The 25405-nt window shown below is 30.2% G+C and overlaps 1 protein-coding gene across 1 annotated transcript in view; it reads right to left on the reverse strand.

Annotated features, from left to right (window-relative positions):
• Nucleotides 1-22399, reverse strand: part of LOC119836150 (glucose dehydrogenase [FAD, quinone]) — a 30811-nt gene extending 8412 nt beyond the window's left edge. Inside the window, exons 1-2 of the mRNA XM_038361403.1 lie at nt 22267-22399; nt 2593-2742 (exon numbers count right to left, since the gene is read on the reverse strand). Coding sequence (XP_038217331.1) covers nt 2593-2742 — 150 coding nt within the window. The 5' untranslated portion in view covers nt 22267-22399. The remainder of the gene's footprint in view (nt 1-2592; nt 2743-22266) is intronic.
• Nucleotides 22400-25405: the final 3006 nt, after the last annotated feature.

Here is a 25405-nt window from a genome sequence, read left to right on the forward strand (position 1 = left end):
AATACCACCCAAAAGTCAAAAATGGGACCAAATGAGTTATTGAACAAAAAAATAATCACAACAATCGGTTTAAACCCCAAAGAATTACCTAGGAATTTGCCTTTGCCATTTTAAAAAATGCCTAATATATATTATAGTCGAATACAGAACCTCCTTCGTGCACGTCGGTTGAAAAAAATAATGTTCTAAAGATAAACAATATACACAAAAAATAAAATATAATAGTTTAAAAAAACTAAAAAACACGCTTTAACAAAAATCATATTTTGCAAATTGAAAACTGGAATAATTTTATCAAATTAGTGTATTGTCATCGGTCCTCAATAAATCTACAAAGTTTGAACGAAATCTGGCCGTTTAAAATGGGTCAAAATCGCGCCCAAAGAAGTCGGTTACAAACAAACATACAAACAAACATACAAACAAACATACAAACAAACATACAGGTGAAGCTAATAAAAAGCGTGTAAAAAAAAGAAATTTCAATAGAAATGCAGAATGGATTCATTGATTATTTTTTAGATGATTTAGCTGAATTTGATTCTATATATAGGCATCACCCACGATTTCTTCTTTATTACTACATAGAAGATCATTAAGGAGCATTAGTATTGAGTTTTGCAACGTAGTTCAAAAGTCCATATTTGGTAACTAAATACGGACTAATGGACATTTCGAAGTGACGGAAGAAACGGTTAAATATACATGAGATGGCTTGTATAAAGAAATTGTATTTAATATAGATTTTTTGTTATAACAAAATCTTCATGGTAATAAAATTTAGCTTTTGTCTTTTCTATTTTAATATAATTCAGAAAAATTATAAATAGATGTCATGTAAGTATGCTCTAATTAGTAAAAAAGGAATTATATTATCAGAACAGGCATTCTATAATTAAAAAAAAGATCAAAAAAAGCAAATGGAAAACATAAAACAAATAAGGATCATTAATTAAATGTTTATTTTGTAATACACACACTACGCAACACATAAAAACCGACGCTATAATCACAGATAATACTGTACTAGTAATATAGTTACATGTACTGAGTCAAAACCAAGCAAATGTTAGAGCTTTCATTGCACCTAGAACTAACCAGGATTTCACCTCCAATTTTGTCTTGAGTGCATATTCGTGTTTACTATTTCCGATTATTTAGGATAACGGAAACTTAGTTACAATGTAAATTGTTATCAAAGAACACGCAACTTAATTACATAAATCATTGATGAATAATATTAGAATGGTGTCAAATGGACAGAAACAATGCAATTAATAATATTCAGGATTCTGTTGATTAATAATAACAAAATCATCTTTATTTAGTCCTCACAACATTTATCCGTTTCAAAAACATTACAATAAGGACAAGACAGAGGATAACATTTAAAATAAAAAGAAACAGAAGGATTATAAAAAAAGTTGCTCGTGCCTACAAATGCTATGCTTAATGTATAACTATGATTCTCATCTATCATCTACCTATATCAATTTCGATTACATTTAATGCTATATTAGCGGTCTGCCTCAGCTTATAGCAGTCAGGGATCACATATACATCTTTATCTAGATAAGAAACTGTATATTAGAGTATAGAAGTAACCGCAACCCATTGTAGCTCATTCATTGCATAGATATTTTTAAAACCGTTTACGTAACGTTTTCCTTTAGCGTAAACAACGATTACAACTCGATTGGATGGCAAAGGTTGAAACCCGCGGGCGGCTTGCGGTCGTACCCGCACCACAAAGAATTATTGTGATACAGTTATGACTTGCGCAAAGATTGGGAGAAATTCGTTTTTATTACGAGCATTTAGAAGATTGTGTTAGAGCATTTGTCTCGCTTTTGTGTGTTCTATTGTAAGATATTGTATCAAGTGAGAATATTGTGAGGAATCTTTTATTAATAGATTGTTTGAAGGTTTGAAGGAATACCGAAGGAAATTGCTAATTGGATTGTTAGTACAATAAGAATGCATCAATTTCACGACACCTAAGTTAAATAATTAAGTGCCCATGCAAATTGTTACAATGAATATCATCTTAACATTTCATTTTTAATTGCATATTTTTTTAACTAGATACATGTTTTATAGGGCCTCCTATTTTTATGTGAATTTAATTACAAAATACAGAATCTAACTGTGACCGTAGTTAAACAAAATTAAATGATTCGAATTCACCTTTATAGACTGTAAAATTATAATAATTTATTTCAAAAATACGGACAATACAGAATGTACCTATTAGTAACCAATCTAAACGTCACATTCATTAAGTATCCATATATACATATTTCTTTTCCCAAAATAATCATATACCTGTGTAAACTGATTCACTGTTAAACGTTCAATGTAACATGTTCGAAACGTCCGGATAAAAAATTAATGATCTAGTGATCCGGCTTCGCACGGGTGAAATGATACATGATATATACATATAAACCTTCCTCTAGAATTAAATCAAAAACTGCGGCGCAATTATAAGATCTAATCATACACACAGATGGCGGATAGCGCCACGTTTTATACTACGTAGTTATAAATCTTCTTAAGAGTCTTATATACAATACTCGTGGAAAATCAAACCTGCGTCCTCCCACAAGGATCCTCTAAATCGCATTGGCTCCTCAGGAACACTTCCAGCAGCCCCATGAAGAGCATGAAGGCGCCGCCGCCGCAAGTCGCGGCGAGCGTGGGTCCCGGCTGCGACATCGGGCAATCGCAGGTTATAGCCATCTAGAAGTCAGAATAATACTCTTATTTGGTAGAACAAATATCTATAATATCTTGGTTACTTATACAAAATACAGGGATACATTTCTGATGTCGGTACGATGTTTATGAATTTGTCTAGTGGGTACTACGAATAAAACTATTTATTGGTCTACCGCACGCGTTGTCAAACATCTAACACATTATATAAAACAACCTCACGCCATCTGTTCAAAGCAGAATAAAAATCTGTGCTGTAGTTTGAGTTATACAGACGTGGTGAATGGATTTATTAAAATATGTAGTGAAGAATTAAATAAAATAAATTGCTATTTAACTTTTGTTGCGTATCCCATAAAGAGTATGTTTATAGGAGATTATGGTATGGAAATCTTTTTCATTTAGTACCCAATTCCAGCCCTATAAAATAACTTTGTAAGTAAAAGTATGTACTTTTAATTCACATAAGAACAATATTTCGGATGTATTAGGTACCACACCAAGCAAAAAAATTAAAAATCACACGTCTGCTCGGTTCTGCGAGAAAATCAGCCCCTTCTAATACAGATAAAAAAGCGAGCTTTCTAGATCAAAGTTCGTGTAACATTACCTTCACCTGTATATTCGCGAGGTTCTTGCGAAAGCGCTGTCGAATTGACAGATTAGAACCAGTGAGAACTGGTTTAGATACATGCATACATATGTGATGTCAGGGGTTAGAGATATGATCTAGTTACGTCAATTATTTTGGTAGTCCTTGAAAGCATATGGAACTTATATCGTTTGTAACTAGCCGATAATTTGATTGGGCAAACGAAAGATTTATTGATCGCATTGTGGCATTGAATAACTACGTTTAAGGTATTCCTTCAGATTTATTTCAAAGCCATAGTACAAAGAGATTAGTCTATGAAGTTTCTTACTCATGTGTATAGAAAAAAAAATATTTAAAACAGGTAATAAAATATCTACAGATATATATTATATGAACAATTTCATCAACAATAAACCCTTTTTTTGATAAGAAGAATAAATAATATAGCCGTATTGATAAACAATTATTACTATTATTTAATTTTAAACAATAGGAGGTCACTCAAAAAAATAAAAATATAATAAAAACTTTTCATCCTTCCGGGAGCTAGGATGCCACAAATAGACACATACCGAAAAACTTAGTTTAAAAAAATCAATACCAATCTAAAAGTGTAATACAAATATTATCTTAAAATAATATAAAAAGGAAACTGGGCTATTCTCAGATAAGGTGATTTTAAATCCTAAAATATGCTTTTCGACCCAAATTACAAAAATATTTCATCCTTATATAACAAACTATTATAACATTTATATTTACCATGCAACACCAAAGTTTAGAAGGGCTCTATAATAAAATATAAAAACCGTAACCACTTTTCTATTATCTCAATATTTTATAAGCCCATAAATGCGTACAACAATGACCTTTTATAACCGCACTAAATTCTTTGTTATCTAATAAAAATCGTAAAATACTGCTCTCATAACTGAATTTATAATTTAATCCATAGCGAATTGGACGTTAATCAAGCGAATTATTTTGAACGCAACTTGCATCATAAAGATTTTCGTTAAAATCTATAATATCGTCGCGGTTTTCTTAGACTACATTTTTAAAATTGAACATTCATTTATTTAGATTTGCGAACGCTCTATCGCTTGTTCCATTTTTGAATTTGTTTTTTCTTTTAATTCCTCTTCGGACGAATAAAAAGATATTGGTGAGACCAACCAGATTTATTTTGGGTCTCCACAAAAAAAAAGCGCTAAAGACCTATCTCTAGATGTTTAGTATTTAAGTAGTATTGATCAAGAAGTTATGATGGTGGATTCGTAAAGCCTTCATTTAATTTTGTACGAAATTTATTAACATGTATAGGTATTGGTACCGCAATAGACGTAAATAATATTACATACTTCACTCGCAATGTAGGTTACGTATTTTATTTTTAATGATTCACGAACATTGGAAATGCTCAAAATATCAATTGGATGCAATTATTTGCTAAGTATTGCGATCATACCAAATCGGGAGCGGTACAGTGTATGACTGCAGATCGAATCTACAAATCACCTCGTATAAGATTTCCCTTGTCGTACGGTACGATTTTTTTCAATTCATTGGGTACTTTAAGTATTGTAATATCAAGGAATTATTCATTTTCAATTGATTTATTGTCTTAATATATAATTGACTAGCTGCGCCCCGCGGTTTCACCAGCGTAAGTCCGTATCCCGTTGGAATATTGAGATAAAAGTTGCCTATATGTTATTCCAGTTGTCCAGCTGTCTACGTACCAAATTTCATTGCAATCAGTTCAGTAGTTTTTGAGTAAAAGAGCAACAAACGCACACATATCCTTACAAACTTTCGAATTTATAATATTAGTAGGATTATTAATACGATGTTTATAACATAAGTTGTATTATAAATATGCTAAATATTTTATGCAAGGTAGTGATAATGGAAGTGATTTAAATTTAATTTTTAGTTTTATAGCATTGAAATGCTTTATAAATGAGAAATTTTGAAAGAATAGAAAAAAAAAGGAAGTGATTTAAGTTGAAAATGTGTATTGTTTATAGAAAAAAAATGGAGTAATCGTTAAATAAGCATTTTCATGATAGGATCATTACTAAACGACACCGTGACGGCGAGATATCATTCAGATAGTATCAAATTTACAGATTTTTAGCTTTGCCTGCCTATTAAATCTGTGTGGTTTGCAAATATTAAAACTGTATTCTTTCTTCTAAATGTAAAAAGTCGTGTGTCAATGGACACTATATCGCACAAACAGTGAAAGTAGATTTAGCTCACACATGGGGTGGAGTCACTTATCAACCAACCTGTTTGTCGAGTAACACATTAGCAGCAAATATAGTATAGTAGTATGCTACAGTCGCAATCAAACTAGATGTATGGACTTTAAATTATTCAAATTCAATCGTGTATGGTAATGAAGAAATGTTTGCGTTATGCAACTATTCATGGACCATGAAAAATTACTTTCAGATGACAATGAAGTGTCTGTTTTAGTATAGCCTTTGAGCTTTTTATGAAATGCAAATGAAAAATAGAATGCTTTAAAAATTTTCCACATATGAGAAAAAAGCCAATATTTAGATTCGTATTCGTGAAAACTAGATCACTGCTAATTTCAGTGGGGAAATCAAAAACAAAAACTCATGATAACCCTATCTTAGGCGGCCTCGGTCAAACTCAAGAACAGTTCGAATTTCAAAATATTTTATTAATTTACTAGCTGCAACCTATTCGCAAACGCTGTTCTGCCTTACTCTTATCATTTAGGGGTATGAAAAATAGATGTTGGCCGATTCTCATAGATACCGGATAAGCACAAAAAATTTCATCAAAATCGGTGAAGCCGTTTCGGAGGAGTATGGCAACGAAAACTGTGACACGAGAATTTTATATATTAGATATTTATATGTGGAAATAAATCATAATACCACAGACACATTATTTTTTTTTATGATAGGTAAGCAAAGAAGCTGCCAGGTGGGCCACCTGATATTAATATTTTATTTCAAGCATGTTAATGAATTTTACATTGAGGAGGCAATAAAAAAAATAAAAAGACGAAAAAAGGTTACATTCCTACAACCTAAGGAACAGATAATAAAAACGTCAAACGCAATCTCCTGTCAAAAAGAAAAGACTTATAAAAATATGACAGATAACATTACGTGGAATCGCGATAGTAATTTTTCGCAATTAAAACACGGAAATCAAGATAGCATCCGTCGTGTACAAATGCAATTGTTAAGACATAATATAGTCTTCGTGAGGGAAAGTACTAAACGTAAACGAGGCTTTTTATTCCAAATGTCTTGTTAAAATATAGTATTGTTAATATCACAGAACTAATGTGAATACATTGTAAAAAAACTCACGGTTAAGTTTTATAATTATAAATTTTGGGGAAGGTAAATAAAAACACACATATATATACATATTCGTTGTTAAAAAAATAGAAATAAGGAATGGTAATATACAAATTACTTTGCATATAAAAACCAGTTAAAACCAATTTATATTTAATAATATTTGGCGACTTTTCTTCACGATTATACGTTTTATATTATTATTTGTATAATTTATAATTTCTTTGACACTTGTGTTGTGTGTGTATTTGTTTGAATGATGTATCATTATGGACAATAGTTTATAAAAAATAAATAATTACTTCTGCTTTATATGATATTTTTTACAATTTACGTAAGAAATTAAAGGTAAGTCTTATTAACCAAAATGTAGGTCTGGTACAGCACAAAAAAATAAATTCTTTCTGTATCAGATAGCCCATTTGTTGAGGAAGGCTATAGGCTATAATGTGTAACATGGACGAAGCCGGGGCGGACCGCTAGTTTTGAATATAACAAGAAAATATTCCTTCAAAAATTACCAGGTTCGCAATTAATAGCGCGTTTGTTTTAATTTTTAACCCTCTATAATTGTTGCGTGCATATTATTATCTAACGTATTAATATTTTTACTCAAATATTTGATTAAACAATATTTTAAATGACTCGGCAAAATTTACTATGTAGTGTTTATGTTGTTCGCTACATTTAAGACTAACAAAAAACACAACAATTTACCTCTTTCGTTTATATATTTGCTATATTATATAACTTTTCAATGGTTGTTTTATATACCATATGGGTTATAAAGTAAACAATGAAGAGAGAACGAGCCCCAATTATGTTTTATCTCACTCGACTCGACACAAATATCAAGTAGAATGAATCTTGAATCTTAAGTAACGCAAAACAATTAAGAGAACCCAATATTATAAACCAAAAAAATGGACAATTGTTTCATACATTGAGTTCCCAACCTGCTTCCCACGGGTGATAAACATTGTATATATATATATATATATCCAAGGTTTTATTATACGTATATATATTTTAACTTCTCGTGGATGACCAGCTGCTAAATAATTGATGTGACACTGATTAATTGGTTAGGACCTGAGTTCCTGAGTATTAACAGTGATTATTAAATTTTATGGACAACATTGTCAATATATGATTATACTCGTAACTAATGACACCTAATTAGCTGTTAGCTGCAGACTGTTTTTGCAATTTCACGTTATTTTTTAGTAGTGAGTGCCTATAATTTAGTGTATGATTGTTATTCAAAAGCTTTCCATCCTTGTAACCCGTGTATGTCATTTTGGTGATTCTGAATGCAATAAATCAGAAAGAAATCAATAATGTTTTGAAACAATCTTATTCCTTGAATAGTTAGTGACCTTTAATAGTACACTATGGACTGTCTTATAAGAGTTTCGATTTAGAAGGTATGTTTGTTGGTATGATGTTCCCAAAAAATAAAAAAATAAAAAAAATGACTCAAGTATAGAGTTTTTATATCTCTCTCTCATTTACAATACTAGGTAAGTAATTCGACCCGCAATTAAACGCTTATATAAATAAATCACTAGTTACGTGCTGATGTATATAGAAATCAACGAGAGGAAACCGGGTCGGGCACATGTCAAAGTACTATTATATAATCCCCTGGACTAGATACTTGCATGTGTGGAAAGTTCATTTGAAGTTATTATGAGGAAAACTCTATGTGGAATTAAATAGCTATTACATATTCTATACAATCTGCTGTACAAGAGACGAATGCATAAGTCAATCGTCTTGAATCCGATACATCCTCAATCTAATATTTTTATATTATTTATAAATGCGAAAGTGTGCTTGGTTTTTTCACGGCGCAACGGATGGAGATTTTGTGAAATGATTTATATGTATAGAAATAGGTTGTAGGCTAGATAGTCTGACAGTTACAGCGGTAAAACATATTATTCCCTCTGATATTTTTATTTGGAAATTTCCTTTGACTACACGAGCTAAAAACTAGCATTATTATATGTTTAGTATGGAAGCATTTGCAGTAGGTACCACTGTTTCTGGCAAGAGATTTTATAAAAGAACTGTCTTCCGTACTGTGTAGGCTTTTATGTAGGTATAAATACGTATTTGAATCATAATTAGACGTCAGACGTCATTCTATTATAAATTTAAATTATTAATATTTTGCGATTGTATTTTCTTAATATTCTTTAAATTATTGCAATCAGTAAAAACGTTCGCAAGGTCCTCATCATCATCATTAGTATCAGCCCATAATATTTGTTTGACGTAAGAGTCCTTTTAGGGTTGGGACCATAAGCAACAAATGAAGATGTGGATTATGTATGGATAAATTGAAAAAATCTATTTATTTCAGTACAACAGTGAGAGTTGGCTAATAATACTAAACAGCATTTGACATGTCATAAACATACTACACATGTACCTACGTTTATATTTTTATTTAATATATTTTAAATTCCGTAAATTATAAACACAAAAATAAATTTAATTAAGTGTTTATTTTTGTATCCAACAATTAAACGTCATGCAATGTAAGAAAACTTGACTTCCAGCGTTTTTTACTAAAGAATAATGTTCTGGAAGACATAACCGTCTATACTAAGCGGTTGGCCCTAGAACGCCCTATAGGTTTAGAGATCATAATCTCCCCTATCATCCAGTGTAAGACCCTTATCTCAGGTTAAGCTGCTTCATTCATTAGTTCTAGATACACATATGATTTTCGTCCACCCATTTAACATAATAGATATAAAAAACTTCACGTTCTTGTAAGCGCATTTTGTTAGAAGATTATTTATTTTATTTCAAAGAGATTGCGTTTATAAATACATTAATATCACAAAAATAACTTTCAAGAGCAAGTGAGAGGCGATGCACCGCGGAATGTCAAGGAGCAATTGAATTCGACTGCTTGTTATTGCTTTATACTAAAATATATATTAATTTAGCTTCTATTTTATAAAATTACAAATACGTTAGAGGCCAAATATGAACTTATGAAGTTTATTTAAAAGCGAAAACACGTATAATATATTATTTAATAAATAAGCAAAACAGAAGGCATACATTAATAATTAAGTAGATTTAATAGGCGTCTCTTTAATGCGCTTCGTCATTCAATGCACTTCCACGTTTTCTTAAGCCATAAGCACATAATAGAATTTTACTTAATTTTGTGTGTGTTTTAGATGTTACAGGCAAATACCTACTTGTGACCGATGAAATGTTTGACCTAATTCCGACTGACAAATTCTACAACCGCTCTGCTCTACACAAGCCAAAATACCATCCATGTCCGTCCACTATTCGCGCCATTTTCTATAAATAGAATCACAAAATTGTGGTACAGATTGCCGGTGTTGGTTTCGTATATGGTTTCGATTCCGAATTCGCAATCTCAGTTATACCAAACTTAAGACCTATATCTTATAGATTTATTCTATAATATTAAAAAATATACCAAACAAAAGGTGCCTTTTTTTTAATGAGGAGGAAATCTTCCAAAGATGCTCTAGCTTTGGGGGAAAAGTAGAGCATGTGGGATTTCTACCCACTAAAACCTCCTCGGCGGCCAAACTCAAAGCACAATAGCACAAAAGATGCCTAGTAGTATACACCTTGACATAACACGACTCCACTTCACGACACCTTTCACTTGTTCGTGAAATCATTCTTAATTATATTTTTCACGAACTTCGTTAATAGAATATATTCGTAAATTATTATGCATATTATAATGATGGGATCAATACATTTTTAGGTATTGAAATGATCACTCGTAATGGGGAACACCACAACTTGTGATCTATTTGCCTTTTTTGGCATTCTTAAATAAAATAATTAATTACAGACATTATTATATCTACTACCTCGTTTTTCAACGTCAGAAAAATCGTGTCTGAGATACTTAAAACCAAAATACTCCTCGAGGGCAAATAAAATGCACATTGTATAAATATAAATTCGTATCTTTATTTATCAGCCACCTTGTTAAAGAAATATTCGATAATATTTTTCTTTTAATTGTGCCCACAAGTAGTAATTCAAGATTATTTGCTGATGCAATTTCTCCTGTGGTGACGATAATATACAAATATTGGTAAATGATTTTATTTTATCCAAATTCAATAATATACGTATGTTAAAAAGAGACACTTGACTTATTTGGAAATTTTTGACCTCACTTTTTATTATCACTTGTTTTGGAATTACATATCATGTGGTGAACAGGTCTATTTGTACATAACATTGATTGCAATTATGTTATTGCTTTGACAGCATTTAATTTAAAATATTCAGTTCAGATTTCTACTTCAGAATAATGCTTAACCTTAATATAATCAAAATTCACTGGGTATCGGAATATCTCGCCTTTATTGGTGATATTTACAAAATCCCGCCAATCTTACTTTATTTAATACTTTCTGTCCTACCCGGCTTCGCCCATGGTGCATATATAGCATATAGCACTAAGGGAATTGGTCCTCTAGTTTATGAGATTAGCGCGTTCAAACAAACTCTCGATCTTTGCATAATATAAACGCACGGGTGACCGACTAACTGATCTATCAACGCACAGACCAAGTGACCGCACTGAAAAATGGCATGTAAATAGCTACTATGTTGTAGGTATCCGCTAAAAAACAATTTTTATTCTACCCAATGCGGTTATAAGGGTTGAAAGCTTGTACCATGAAAATCTTATGTTTGCCACGCAAGTAAGTGTTATCGTTCCTAAATGTTTTACGAATTTTTTTAATTCATTTTCCCCAAGCAGGTTATCATTTTCGCTAGGCGTATTTTATTGTTTCATTCGCTTCTGTTGATTCGATTTTAAAGAGCTACGTGAGAGTAAGCATCATGCACTTTTTACACAGAATATGTCGCAGCTAGTATTGACATAAATACGTGAGAATCTAAGTTATATTAACGTTATTAAATGCGCTCAAGTTATCGTGCAATTTATTTTGATGACAGCGGAGTGGAGCTAATACGTTAGTATGTAATTTATCACTGTGTTGTAAGAAATTAAATTGAAATGAGGTGGAAAATATATTGCTTAATGTTAATATGATTTTAATATTATATAGAATAGGTACTTTAAAACTGAAAAAATTTAACGCGTATTTATGAAAATTTCAATGATTTTAGTTAGAAAAGCTTTGTTTCATTTCCATTTTATAATCCTTATTTTACGACTTTCTACGTACATGTTAGGATTCATTATGAGAAATTCCAAAGGGTTTAGAAATAATGAAACTAAAATCACATTATTTAACAGCCTCGCAGGTATACTGGAATATTGCTCTACCGTCTGGAGACCACACTATGCCACACATATATTACGTCTAGACGTATCCAAAAGAGATTTTTATGGAATTTAATACACAAACGTGAAACACAAAATAAAGCACTTAACTCATATAAAGATCGCCTCTCTAACTTTAATATGTATTCACTCGAAGACCGAAGAGACATCATTGATCTACTTTTCGTCTCTAAACTTTTTAATAATAAAATTGACTGCCCCCAATTGCTAACAAGACTCAACATTCGTGTCCCAGCTAGGTATCCCCGCTTCAAAATAACCGCATATTAACTCCTTCTCTATATTAACCGCATTACCCAGGCTTTCAAAAATTGTAAATAAATACAGCGATAAAATCGACATCTTCTTCCATACACCCAACAAGCCAGGGAAGTTCAAAAATCAAAAAAGTAAATGAAATCATAATTTTATGACTATAATAAAAGTGTTTAAATGTAATGTTATGCATGTATTGTACTAATTTAACAAAAAGCTCAGTTTAATTTGTGCATGCTGTGTTAACCTGTAATTATTTGTTACTTTTTCGCAAGAATATTTGTTACATTATTTATACTTAAAAAACACTGTAAACAAATGTTGGTTGACCAAATAAATAAATAAATTAAAAAAAATACATAGACATTTCATATTTTATATAATTAAATTATCGAGTTGTATACTTTGCTACGGATTTACAAATATTTTTTCGAAGTTCTGAAATTATACTAGCGCATGATCTATTAGACTTCCTCGTATAAAACATAAAATTAGTGTTTTCTTGTGTTTGATTTTACGCGAGTATTATACGAGCGTGGTCACGGAGAGCAGTCTCCCCTAATATAATGAATAAATCGCGTTTAAAATCCGTTAAAAAGTTTTTAATTTTTATAAAATTAGTGAATGTTAGAAACCCGATAATAAAACTAGAGATAATATAGTATACTTACAGATACAAAAGTACCAAGGTCTTTAACTCAGTTCATAATGTATTCGTTAGTGACAGTATAATGATATTTAATAACTTCCTTACGTTATTAAAACACTTATTTTAGTGTCGAAGAAAACGTATATATCGACTTTTACTATTTCTTTATTACTGTCAAAGATGACATTATACTAAATTTTATCTTATCATCTGAAGTATTAGTATTTCTAAAGTAAATGAGACTAAATAACTACCTGACTGCATTTCCGACTGTTTTATTCTTTTATTTATTTATTTTTTTTAATTTCAGGCTTGCATTTAAGTTTAATAGATACCTATATAATTCGTTTCGATCCATTCGAATCTACATTTAAATTCATTTATTAATTAGCAGAAGAATTAAATTTGTACTAGAAGAGTCGGAGGTCCGTATGCTTTCCTCATCCTCTCTAGTCTATCTACACTAATATTATAAAGAGGAAAACTTTGTTTGTTTGGTTGTAATGAATAGGCTCAAAAACTACTGGACCGATTTTAAAAATTCTTTCACCATTCGAAAGCTACATTATCCACGAGTAACATAGGCTATATTTTATTTTGAAAAAAAATAGGGTTCCGTAAGATATTTTCGATTAACTGAAAAAAATCAACCAATGAAGTTACTTATTTTGCGTACGCTACCTAAACTACAAAAGATAGAACTATAAAATGTTAGAATTAATTGTAGATCTTATAAATATCTACAAAAAAGTCCGGGACACACCATACCTATCTATGTCGAGTGAGGCACAACAACCACATTTTTATTTAAAAATCTTGAATTTTTTTGGACTAAATTTAAACGCGTTTATTTTACTCACGCTATTAATCCTTATCAAAATAAAGTATTTCATCAATAAGTACAGTTTATGTTGATAATATTTGGTCTTTGAATGATTATAATTGGACTTTTAGTTTTGAAGTTGTGGTGAAATTAAAATATTACGATTTCTGCTGCACGGCCCGTTGTGAAGTGGGCGTCGATAAACTGTTTTCGCGTGAAAGAGCACCTTGCAAACATCCATATATTCATCTATACCTAAAAACTTTAACGTTTATAATCTTAGCAGGATCTGGCTATAGAAATACCACGGGCGAAGCCGGGGCGGACCGCTAGTACTCTATATAAGCAAGTGAGACAATTTAATTCCGTAACTAAATCCTGTTTATTTTAGTTTTAACAACTATATTAATTACATTCAGTGTAGAAAAGCTAGTACACATGATTGACCGATTAAAGGTCCCTAAAAGTATTACCTGTCCGGTTTGTACCAAGGTTGCAATGGACTATGGCAATGACATTATACTACAATAGTAATTTGTTTACGTAAGATCATGATTGTATGACTAATGCACCATTTGAGGCATAGACTGCCCGCGGTCCTACTTAGCTCATTATAATAATTAATGATCAAAAGATGATATATTTCATTTATTTTACCTTAAACAATATTATACAAATACATGGAAAGTCTGTTTGCTTAGTCAAAATAATATTTCAATTATATAATAATACTAGCTGCGCCCCGCGGTTTCAACCGCGTAAGTCCGTATCCCGTAAGAATATTGGGATAAAAAGTTGCCTATATGTTATTCCAGTTGTCCAGCTGTCTACGTACTAAATTTCATTGCAATTGGTTCAGTAGTTTTTGCGTGAAAGAGCAACAAACACACACACACGATTACAAACTTTCGCATTTATAATATTAATAGGATGATAGTGTATAATGTATATATATGTCAATGAAAATTTCATACGTATATTTGTTGAGGGAATTCTTCGGGGTGGCTTTACCGACGAGTCTTTAACTGATACGTAGCTTATAGTATGAGGTACTTATTACTATTTGGGATATTGATATTTTTTTGTGCCGACACAAAACCTCTTTGCTATCGCTGTGATATAATTTGCGATAAATCGTTGTTTGTTTCATGGTTGAGCTTAATTATGATTTATGGTATACCTTGTAAATTCGATTCTTTGTTATAGATATTTGCTATACTAAACAAAAGAGATCATAATCGGACCCAAATTCGAGGTCTTCAATCCTATATAGTTTTTTTTTATTATTAGCAGAACAAAACTAATTAACAAGTTAAATGTTGTGTAGTAACTAAGGAAAAACCACAAAGGTGTAAAGTAATGTGCGTATACAAATAAAAGTTGTATACCTACATACTTAAATATAAACAATCTTCCGAATAGATGAACTGATTCTGATTTTAATTATTTATTTTTATTGTACGAAAAGTTAATTTCACGAGTAGAAACTTACTCGTGAAATTAACTTACTCGTGAAAATTCGGGGCGTTGAGTATTTAATTATTATTAGACTATGATACATTATTACGCCATTAAATACAAAAAATATTAATTCGTTATTATACATGTACAGTAATTCAGATGCAAATTGTCACGCTCATCAAATTAGTGAAGGTATAGAAAGTGTTCTATCTGTTGCATACAATGCATGCTCCTGCGCAGCTCTTACTAATTGGCTCCAAATTGGTCCAAGCTTTATCGGAACTTCGTTAGGATCTGAAGGAAGAAGTATTAAATGTTGTTCTCAATGTTTAAGACATCTAGGAAGTAATCTAATTGAATGAGATTGTAGGTTTCTCTTCTATTCTGCCTTATTTGAATTTGTTCATACCTACAGTTAATATTTTAATTAATTATTGATCACTTTTAAATTAGTGAAGTTACATTGAATGCAGATTTGAGTGTAAAGAAAATTTTTAATACGAAAATAACGTAATAAAACAATGATTTAAAATATGTATATTTTATGCATAAATAATTTTAAACAGCGCTTAAGAGCGATGATATTTTCTAGACATTTTGATATAACAATTTTAAATATCTTTCATAATATTTAATTGGCCTTTATATTTATTAAATCAGCAAGCAAAAAAAATTACAGTAACCTAACATAGACATTAAATGTATTAAATTTAAAAGCATTTAGCGCAATATTTTTATGAGTCGTAGGTATTTGTGAGTTGTTGAATTATGCGTACTTACGAAAATGAGGTAATGCCTAAATTATATTTTATTTATGTGGGTGTGATTTGGAATTCCAAGAATTCGTCTTCTTTTTAGGCATCATATGTTTATAGATTTAGCAACTACGTATATACGGAATACATTAAAACGATGGCTTCTAATATTGTAATTCATGAGTTATACGCAAAAAGATCTTTCAGGTACATGCTATGGTTTTTTTATAAACTAGTAAAAGATGTCTTGTTACTTAGTATTCAAACTACTCTTTTATAAATAAAATTAATCCCGTGCTGTGACGCAGCATGAAATTAGTAAAATAAGTAAGAAAAAAAATAAAATAGCATATTTGAATAAGATAAATACTATAATATATTTCCAAATAGTTAGTTATCGTTTACAGCAAATCAATCTATCTCTCACGTAACAACATATGTATGTGAGACAGAGAATCAAAACTGCAATTTGTTTGATGTATGGATTTCAATCATACGGTTTACATTTTAAGGACTATTTCATCCATTTAAAGCAAAATAAGGAGCTATGTTAGTCATACGGTATTGAAAATAAACTAGATTCTAAATCATGCGACAGGAAAGTGTATTTAAAATACCTTTGTTAGAACATCGAAGACTTTCTCTTCGTCCTTATAGCGATGTAATGTCAATGTAAATGGATATTTATGAAGCATGTAGGTACATTTGAGTACGATAATAATTTAACAGCTTTTCCGTACACAAATTTAATCCTTTACTCTCAAACGAAACCTTCACGATAATAATAATAATGATTTTTATTTTGAGCATATAATTTCTAATGCTTCATTTAATGCTTCTTAAATATAATTTAATATATTGTTATAATTACATCAAAATATTTATCTCAAGGTTTTAAAATCCATAAATAAATCTATAGACATAAAAAATCGATATGCGTAAAGAAATAAATGTTTTTCTTAATCGGAATTAAGTTGCAATATCTCATTCCTCTAATGCATACAGGATTTGCCTTTCACACACCATGTACTAGGTTTTTTCCTAGCATTAGAGAAGCTAGGGCTGCCACGAGCTTATATTTGATTAATATAATTCACATTATTATATGGGAAAATTTGTGATACATATCTTTATAAATATCTATATCATGCTGTCATGCATATTACTGAGACAAATTGCCCCATTTAATATAAAAAAGGTTTAATGCGAATTAGGATAATGAAGTAAATTTTTTTAATGGATTTTAACATGATTGATTCACTTTGATGCTAAAATTTGACAGCGTGGTTAGCCTAATAATATTATGCAAAAATCGCGTTCAAAATATGTTAAAACTATTTTTTTTTTGTTCTATATATACTATTTCATAGAATTTAATCCGTACCAATCACTCAAGTAAAATATAAAATAGTAACAAAATGTTCTACGTACACCGAAGTTACATTCGTACTAATTATTATCTAGTTTTTAGAATTATGACATAATCGATGATGGGGTGATTTACTGAAAGTACCTTAATTCAAATAATCGAGCAGAATTAATTAAAAGTATATCAATGTCTATAAATACACAAGAATGACAAAAAAACAACTGTAATTACATAATATTATATAAACCAGGATAAAACTCGTTAAATATCAACACCACCCAACAAGAATGTATAAAATAAAATAAATGTTTCGATATTACTACTTCCGTAAATCTTATAAACGTGTCGTGTTAAATCATTTTTTAAAAACGTCAAACATTATTTAATTGGATGACTCCGTTTTCCTGTGTATTGACAACCCTAGCCCTCCTAATGCATTTTTGTGCAATCGATAAAAAAACGGAAATAATTTTGTAATTGTAAAAAACTACAGATTTACTATAGAATTACGATAATTGCGGAACCATATATGGTATTATTCAGTCCGAACAACATAACATTTTTCCAAGTAGTTTTATTTATTGAACCTTCATGTTCTTATTATTAATAATTTATTTTATTAATAAAAAACATATATTAAGTTTATAATTAAAACTATTAAGTGACGTGTATAATTCATGAAATATTATGAAACAAAGAATGCAAATTATTATGGCAATTAATAATGATTCTTTTTGTAACATGGTGTCAAGACGCTTAAAAATATTAAATGCTATAAAATTTTTAAGCGTCTCAAATTCTGCCACTGCTTTTCCAATACACAATATCCTATCTGTACAATATCTTTTACGATATAAACTATAAAATGGTGAATTTCTAAATTTGACAACTTATAGCTTACTTTAGCGATCAACCAGCCGAAATAGATGAATTTTGTTGTAATTTAGACAACGATGCATCCTAACATTGATAGATGGCGAGATTATTTAATTTAATATCTAACAAATAACACTACAAACAAACAGCAATATTAAAATATATCTATAAAATATATTCTTAACATATAAAATATATTCTAAACATTTTATTCTTTCTTTCAAATCTTTAATTCAAACTTTCTGCAACAAAATTTAAAAAATCTAAATAAATAAGATAGCAAGCAGCATCAGATTTCAATATCGCAAATCTGAATGATGGGACGACAATAACCGACAATTGGTAACGGTTACGTAAGCTTGCGCTCACGCAATCGAATTTGACCGACATCTGTTTTATATTTTTATTGCACGCAGTTCTAGAATCACTTATGATATACCAATGGATCTAGTGTCTAGACTCTAGTCTAGATTCTAATCTAGTCCTTTCTTATTGTCATTTGTTTGACTGTATTTCAAGTGATTTTATTCAAGTGATTTCATTAAATATACAAAATCTTTAATCTGGTTTGTATTTTGTTGAAATGATGATCCTTGGTTGGAATTCTATCTATTTTGCAAATGTGTGCATTTGATCTTCAATATGTTGGCTATAATAATAATAAAATGTATTTACATAATATGAAGTTAAGTATAATTTTCGAATTAATTCAGTTTGGATACAGTTTAAGTTCAACCAAACAATACCAATTATGGTCACAAATATATTAACAAAGAAGTACAATTTTTTGTTATTTACTTACAAATTATTTGTCGTTAAACATAACGATGACTTATTGAAACAGAAGCTCTAAAATCATAATCATAATCTCCGTCTGTAACTTACCTAAAGATATATATGACAAAAGAAATCGAATCATAGCTGTATCAAGCTATCCTACTAAGAGTGATAAACTGATATTATTGAGAAACTAAACTAAAGTACTAAGTACTATTCACAGCACGCATGCGCTATGGAAACACCATTCATTAAGGAAATTAATGAATCAGATTTTACACAATCCCAAGCCTGAATATTTCACATAAGTCTATTTTGTTGTCACTCAGAATTAACGTTTGCTTTTTTTGATTTATTATCTCATTGAAATAAGCTGATTAGTTAAGATTTGTAATTTGTATTCTATCATTGTATCATACCAATATATGTAATATTATGTTTTGGTAAAATTTGTGAATAATTGTCTAATAAATCAATTAATCACGATAATTAGTAATTTCTCGTCTTATTGGTTTTTAAAAGCAAGCACATCTGTCTTCAGATCCATGCTAGAATATTATCTTAATAAGGCTATCAGAATCTACGTTTTTGTCCTAACCAAATTAACAACAGCCGAATAAACATACGAAACTGCATGTAGCAACATCAGTATATGCTTACCTGTCTAACTAGACAGTTCCCCAACTTTATCGATCTAAACCACCGTAGCATATTACTCTGTCTTAGCTAACATCTTCAAAGATATTTTGAAAGGCCCGCCCGGGGTCAACCATTTGTAACAATGGACGGCAAGCTTATGAATGAACAATAGCAGATTATCACTGTCTTGAATAACCTTTATTACACTGTGTACAAGAGTTAGACAATGAGTGCGAAGATTGCGGATTACCGTCTAAGAGATTGAAAATATATTATTATATGTCATTGATTGGCATCTGACCGATCGGAGCATTTTGTTTTATTGGACTTATTGCCTGATGTTGTGTCCATTTCTTAAACAATCCGTGCCGCATTTTAGATTTTTACTGTTTTATGTTATTATAATACTTAAAAAATAGTTTAAATAAGTGTATTTTTGGGAAAAGCACATAATTATTAAAATGTGTTATATGAACGCTTTAAATGTGTTGAATCTATAAATAGGGGGATACGGTTTAAAAATAATTATTAATAATAGAAAGCAAGAAGAATATATGGCATTTTATATATACATGAGAACTAACAATCATTAAAATTACACTTCAACTTTTGATATTAGTAAGTTAGCTTTTTATTTTATTTTAGCTACATTAAATATATACATTACATAATCTGTAAAACTTTCATTTCTTTGTATAAAAAGCAACACTCTAACACGCGACTAAGTAAGATAATTTCATAGTTTTGTCAACGTTGGTTTGAATGTGAAAGACACAAAATTCGCATAGAATATTTGTGAATGGGATGAATTAAAATCGAAAGGTTCCTCCCAAGGTCTGAGTCGTCTGTCGTGACGTACAAGTGTTATTATCATTCGTACACTTTAGTTACGACATTCTAGAGCTTTATGTTGAATCTTGGAAGCTTATTAGATATTATGGATTGCTGTATTGTTTTATATTTAACTTGATGTTCGCCCGGTTTTGCTCGTGGTATATAGATATAAATACAGACATACTCTCTGTCTCTCATTGAATATGCGGATTTCTGGTCCATTAGTTTTTGTGTGAAACATTACAAATACACTTACATACAAAACCACAATTGTTTCCTGTTTATAATATAGGTGAAACAAATATTGCAACTTTCCGAATTATAATTTATTTGTTAGATAATTTAAAAGTACCTATATATGTACCTGTCTTCTATACTAATATTATAAAGAGAAAAAATATGTTTTTGTATGTATATTTGTGAAAGTTCAAAACCGATTTCAATAATTCTTTAACCATTAGAACGCTGTACTTACTGACTGAATTCGGGCGCAGCCGGAGCAAACGGCTAGTAATATAATAAGAACTACAATACATAACATTGTATTTCACTTTTACCCCTATAGATTTGGAAATGGTCTTTTCAGGACTAAGAGGAAAGAACTAATGTTTCACTAAAACTAGAAATTATTTTTAACAAATTTGGTATAGAATTAATGTACAATTGATTCTAATTTAGCACACATTATCAAAAATCAAATAAGTTTGTTTGTTATAAATACGCGCCTATCTTCCGTGGGGTACCTTCCCGCGCCCAATTCATTGACTTCCACACTAAAAAAAGTACTATATTTTGGACATCTAGAACTAATTTAATTGTCTTGCTATTAATGCAATAAATTATGATACAACCTATTACAGTTTCATTAATGGTTATTTCGTTGATGGGATAGATTGATCGTACACCAGCATTGTAATAAACGTTACAATTTAAACAGTAATCGCGTTAGTTACGGCACGTGTCGCGCATTGCATGTACAAGCTAGTTGACACACGCAACTTCGTCTGTTCTGGAAAAGATATTCTCATTGACCCTCCGCTCCCATTAGCCATGGTGTGATATTATAGAGCTTATAAATTTGTCGATATTTGGACTGTCCAACACAAAAGGAAAGAAAATAACTGAAGGTGTTTTAGTAAATTTAAGAAACATTTTAGAAAATAATGTTTTAAGAAATTCGAAATGATCGTTGAAGAGAAAACTAAAACTGAATAAAAAGACAAAAGAAATGTTTATGTATTCTGCTTCCAATGATATTTTCGGAAACTCCTTATTAATGAATTGTTTTAAGTGCAAGGGTGCACAATGTCATGAAATATATTCGACCTAGTTTCTAACATTGCCTTCATTAATTTCTTCATGACGCTTAAAATAATTAGAAAATAATAATAATGTTTATTTGCTTACGACGATCGTAAGCTCAGTGATTCACCCATATTCATGAAGTTAAAGATTTCAACGCGCTACACTCAGTTTATGTTGAACTGACGCCCCCTAAATCGAGCTTTTGGCCCCTAGGTCATATTTATACAACAAAAATACTTTTAGCATAATATATATCCCTGATAATATATAAACATTTCTTTTATTAATATTTTTTTTATAATATAGCATCGAAAAAATACGTTAAGTAATATATGCTTAAAAATTAACAAAAATAATAGAATCTAACTAAAGTTTTAGCTTCCAATTAATTTGTCATAAAATGTAAAATAAAAATAATATATTTAATTTCAATGGCACAAAACGATGCACCAAAACTAAATGTTAAAAGTATCATAATAATTAAAATTATTTGACAATAACATTACGCACCTTAACACCTCGTATCCAGATTAAGAAAAAAAAACACTTTCGAATTTCGAATGCACTTCGCGCGTGCTTTCTGAGCGCGCAGTTGTCACAGACTGCGTGAGACAGATTGGGTCACTCTGGGGTTACAAGTTAGGACCTATGGGGCTACCACAGATACTAAAAGCGCCAGGGGCAAGCAGGCTTTCATAGCCGTTGCAATGACGCGATGGTCTCTTTCATAGATTTTTATATATGTAATATCATTTTTAAATATGAAATTAATTTATGAGGATTGAATGATTCGGGCAGCATAAAGTTTCAAAATTTATAAATATTGTGAGTATAATTATTAATTGTATACGAAAAGGTTAAATACATATCAAATCAATTTATATTAAATTGATTTTAAGGCAATGAGCAAACAATGAATACATTACCTTGGTCATAAATATACATTTAATGCTATAATTAAAAAAGTAGAGCAAAGGCGACTCTCAGGCTGTATACATTAAGTATAAATAATTTGAAAATTATATTAATATATAAGTAAATCTATTTGATGTGAATATATAAGTAAATCTCTTCTATTTACAATAGTGTTAAAGACGAATTGCAACATTTTTTCTTACTCTACTACCCTTATTTTTAATACAATTTAATGTTATAAAGTAATTGCCTTTTGTATCTTAATCATCAAAACTATTAAAGACTAGCTGCGCCCCGCGGTTTCACCCGGGTAAGTCCATATACCGTAGGAATATCGAGATAAATATCTACCTATATGTTATTCCACTTGTCCAGCTGTTTACGTACCAAATTTCATTGCAATCGGTTCAGTAGTTTTTGCGTGAAAGAGCAACACACACATCCTTACAAACTTTCGCATTTATAATATTAGGACGATTAATAATAGGAAGTTGGATATTAATTATCCATTTTTATAACTACATACAATTTATGTTTAGGTACAAAAAGCAATACCCAATTCGCTGCCGTGTAAAATAAACAATAAAATAATTAATAAGTGTTAAATTACCGCAAAAAATTATATGCATCGTAGCGTAATTATCAAATCATAATTAACGTAACCTCTATGGTAATAAACCATGAAGGTAGCTTATGTTCACCATGTTATAGGCCTTGTGATCGGTGATGAAAAAATATCTAAGGTTGCGGTGAGCTATGGCCACTTTTTTGACATTCAAAATAAAAGATTCTAAGAATTGCTTGTTTTTTACGTTCAATGTGAATTAATATAATTACAATAATTATTTTTAAGCAAGCACCAAATCGCCGTCAACTTAGACCTAGATCTACCAACCGATCTAGAAAACAGAACTACACCAAATTCAAATGTGACCACATGGTAACAACTAACTTTCAAACAAACAAAAAAAAAAAATCATTAAAATCGGTTCACCCTGTTAAAAGTCATGAGGTGACAAGTACAAAATACCGTCGAATTGATACTTGTTCCTTTTTTAAAGTCGATTGAAAAAATATTACCTAACTTTGAATGATTTTTATTTTTTTCGAGTGACATTCCCAATACAAAGGAGATTTATAATTCGATCGTTTTTTTTTTTGGTTATGTACTAGGTGACACATAAACCGTTATTTGGCGATGATTTAAGCTCTTGCTTCTTCGAAAAATATCAAACAAAGATTAACCAAATCGTTTTAAGAAATGTCACTGAAGCCATGACATTAATACAGTTAAATGCTAAAAACATTAGTGCATCGCTCTTATATCTTGCGAAAGTCGTTCATAATTGCATAATCCTATACTCTTAAAATTAAATAATTACTTCTACAAAAAGGTCATCGACTGTCCCAAGGAGGTTACACTCCAAATAAATGGGACTAAATGACAAGAATTCCCAATTAAACACATAAAGTATCAAGTTAATCATTGAAAACTTATGGAGCTATCGAGTAAACAAAAAAAAAAAAATAATAATAATGGAAGTAGAACCTCCTTCGATTCAGAAACGTCTATCGATAAACGTGATACCACCTTCACTAATCGGAATATGTTATATATTCGCTTTATTAATAATTGTTTATAAAAAAAATGCATTGCTATTTTTAGTCTAATTTTAGTCCCATTAATAACTTTCCGTCCAAAGTTTTGCACACGTCAAAGAAAAATATATCCATCCCGCATAGTTTTCGTTGACGTAGGATTTAGCATATACTACATTTATACTAAAATTTCATCCAAATCCGTTCAGTGGCTTAGGTTTGAAGAACAGACAGACAGATTTACATTCGCACTTATAAGTCAGAATTTATTTAATTACTAAAAATAGCATCCTTTATTAGATTCTAAGTCATTCATTTGTGTAGAAACGATTCATAAACATAATAAAACATTAAGATATAGAGAATAAATACATAATTTCATAACAATTGCTGACTTTCAAATTCTCAAGGACACATTCACATAAAAAATTATTTATTTACGAAATAAAATTAATATTACAAAGTACGTAAGTCGTTTTAAATTGATAATATTAGAACATTTTACGATTCAGCAATGCGTATTTGCCCTACGGACTTAAAAGTGAAGGGTTACTCAATATAAAACTAGATCGCTATGATATTATAAGAAAAATGGCTCTTTTATGATTGAACCGGCTTCCATGATTGACATAAGGTAAACCGCTCTAAGGCTTCCGATACCTGGACGGTGTAAACGCTGATAAATTACAATAAATATTACATTTAGTGTAATTTTATTACATAATGACAAGCAAATTTTTTGTCTGCTCTCATTGAGAAGTATTTACCATTTACCCCTCCACTAAATAAAATATATTTGAAAAGTATAAAGAACAAAAAACAATCGACCGTGCGTTTCTCAAATATTAAAAATGCATCTCATGGTAAAATTCAAAAATAATTGTATGTCTTAAAATTTGCGCTATTTATGGTTGCAAGGTATTGTTACACCAATAACAAGTATTTTTTACAGAAAGATATATTCTATTTCAAACCCTCTTCACCTTGCTATTCAGGAAGTAGTATGGATCGCATGATTTTTGTATGAATATAAAAGAATCATGCGATCCATGTGATAATAATAATCTATATAAACTACGTTCGAATTTACCAGCTTTATGGTCATGTCAGCATATGAATTAAAACGAATGTTTGA

The sequence above is a fragment of the Zerene cesonia genome, chromosome 23, assembly GCF_012273895.1.
Source record: "Zerene cesonia ecotype Mississippi chromosome 23, Zerene_cesonia_1.1, whole genome shotgun sequence".
NCBI lineage: Eukaryota > Metazoa > Arthropoda > Insecta > Lepidoptera > Pieridae > Zerene > Zerene cesonia.